The following is a 1,482-nucleotide window of genomic DNA, read 5'->3' as shown; positions in this document are numbered from 1 at the left end:
GCAGAAAAAAAAAGATGTTGAATAAATTTACAATTCTGTGTTGGGCTGCATTCAAACCCGTCCTGGCCACATGTGGCCCATGGGCTGTGGTTTGGACAACCTGATTCTTCCAAAGGGTCTCCAAAGGTTTGAGCAGTATTTCCTTTCCCCTGTCTGTGTTACCTCTATTTCTCACCAAATTCCCCAAATGTGGCTTCTGGGGTGAGATGGAGAAGTACATGGGTACTATAGTTTAAGGTGTGAATTAGGGGACTTGTAGCTTTGCTGTGAGTTGGGCACTCACTTAATCATCTCACCTTCACAGAGTTTCTATGATGGTCTAGACAGGGTACTGGGGGCCGGTGGTACAGACATGAGTAGAAACCAGTTGCTGTCCTTAAAGAGCTCATAGTCTAATAGAGGAAGCAGGAACAGAGACAAACATTTTAAATCTCTGACCTTTTTGTGTTGGAGACAGGATGTCTGAAAGAAAGTGAAGAACTCCACCAAACATCCTCTTGGGTTCCTTTCCCATTTGTATTCTCCCACCCGCCTGCCATGTTGAGCCTCAATGGCACTCCCTTCCAGCCAGACACACTCCAGCTGACAGACATTCCGGGGATGCAGACAGGTCAGGCCTGGGTTGCCCTGGTTTTCTGCATCCTTTACCTGATCTCCATCACAGGCAACCTCAGCATCCTTGCTCTGGTGGTTCAGGAGCCTGCTCTGCACCAGCCCATGTACTACTTTCTCTCTATGCTCTCCCTAAATGACCTGGGAGTGTCCTTCTCAACACTCCCAACTGTGATTGCTACCTTCTGCTTCAACTACCGCCACATTGGTTTTGATGCTTGTTTGGTTCAGATGTTCTTCATCCACACTTTCTCTTTTATGGAATCAGGAATACTGCTGGCCATGAGCTTTGATCGTTTTGTGGCTATTTGTGACCCACTGCATTATGCCACTGTGCTCACCAACAGCTGCATTTTGGCTATGGGCCTGGGCATCCTTTCCAAGAGCTTCACTACTCTCTTGCCTTTCCCCTTTCTGGTGAAACGACTTCCCTTCTGCAAGGGCAATATTTTGCATCACTCATACTGCCTCCATCCAGATCTCATGAAAGTGGCATGTGGAGACACCCATGTTAACAACATCTATGGGCTCTTTGTGGTCATTTTCACCTATGGCATAGACTCCACTTTCATCCTGCTGTCCTATGCATTGATTCTGAGAGCTGTGCTGGCCATTGCATCCTGGGAACAGCGGCTCAAGGCACTCAACACTTGTATATCACACATTTGTGCAGTGCTGGCTTTCTATGTGCCCATAATTGCTGTCTCCATGATCCACCGCTTCTGGAAAAGTGCTCCACCTGTTGTTCATGTCATGATGTCCAATGTCTACCTGTTTGTACCTCCCATGCTCAACCCTATCATCTACAGTGTGAAGACAAAGGAGATACGCAGAGGGATCCTCAAAGCCTTTTATAAATCCCAGAGCTGA

General features: G+C 47.2%; 1 protein-coding gene across 1 annotated transcript; it reads left to right on the top strand.

Moving 5' to 3' along the window:
• The first annotated feature begins 537 nt into the window (after window positions 1-537).
• Window positions 538-1,482, top strand: LOC119055762 (olfactory receptor 51I1). Its single transcript, XM_037154034.2, has one exon. It carries the CDS (start codon window positions 538-540, stop codon window positions 1,480-1,482), a length of 945 nt encoding a protein of 314 aa, XP_037009929.1.

Source organism: Artibeus jamaicensis, unplaced genomic scaffold (assembly GCF_021234435.1).
Source record: "Artibeus jamaicensis isolate MK-2021 breed Jamaican fruit bat unplaced genomic scaffold, CSHL_Jam_final contig_69, whole genome shotgun sequence".
Classification (NCBI taxonomy): Eukaryota; Metazoa; Chordata; class Mammalia; order Chiroptera; family Phyllostomidae; genus Artibeus; species Artibeus jamaicensis.
This window is presented reverse-complemented; position numbering and strand designations above follow the sequence as displayed.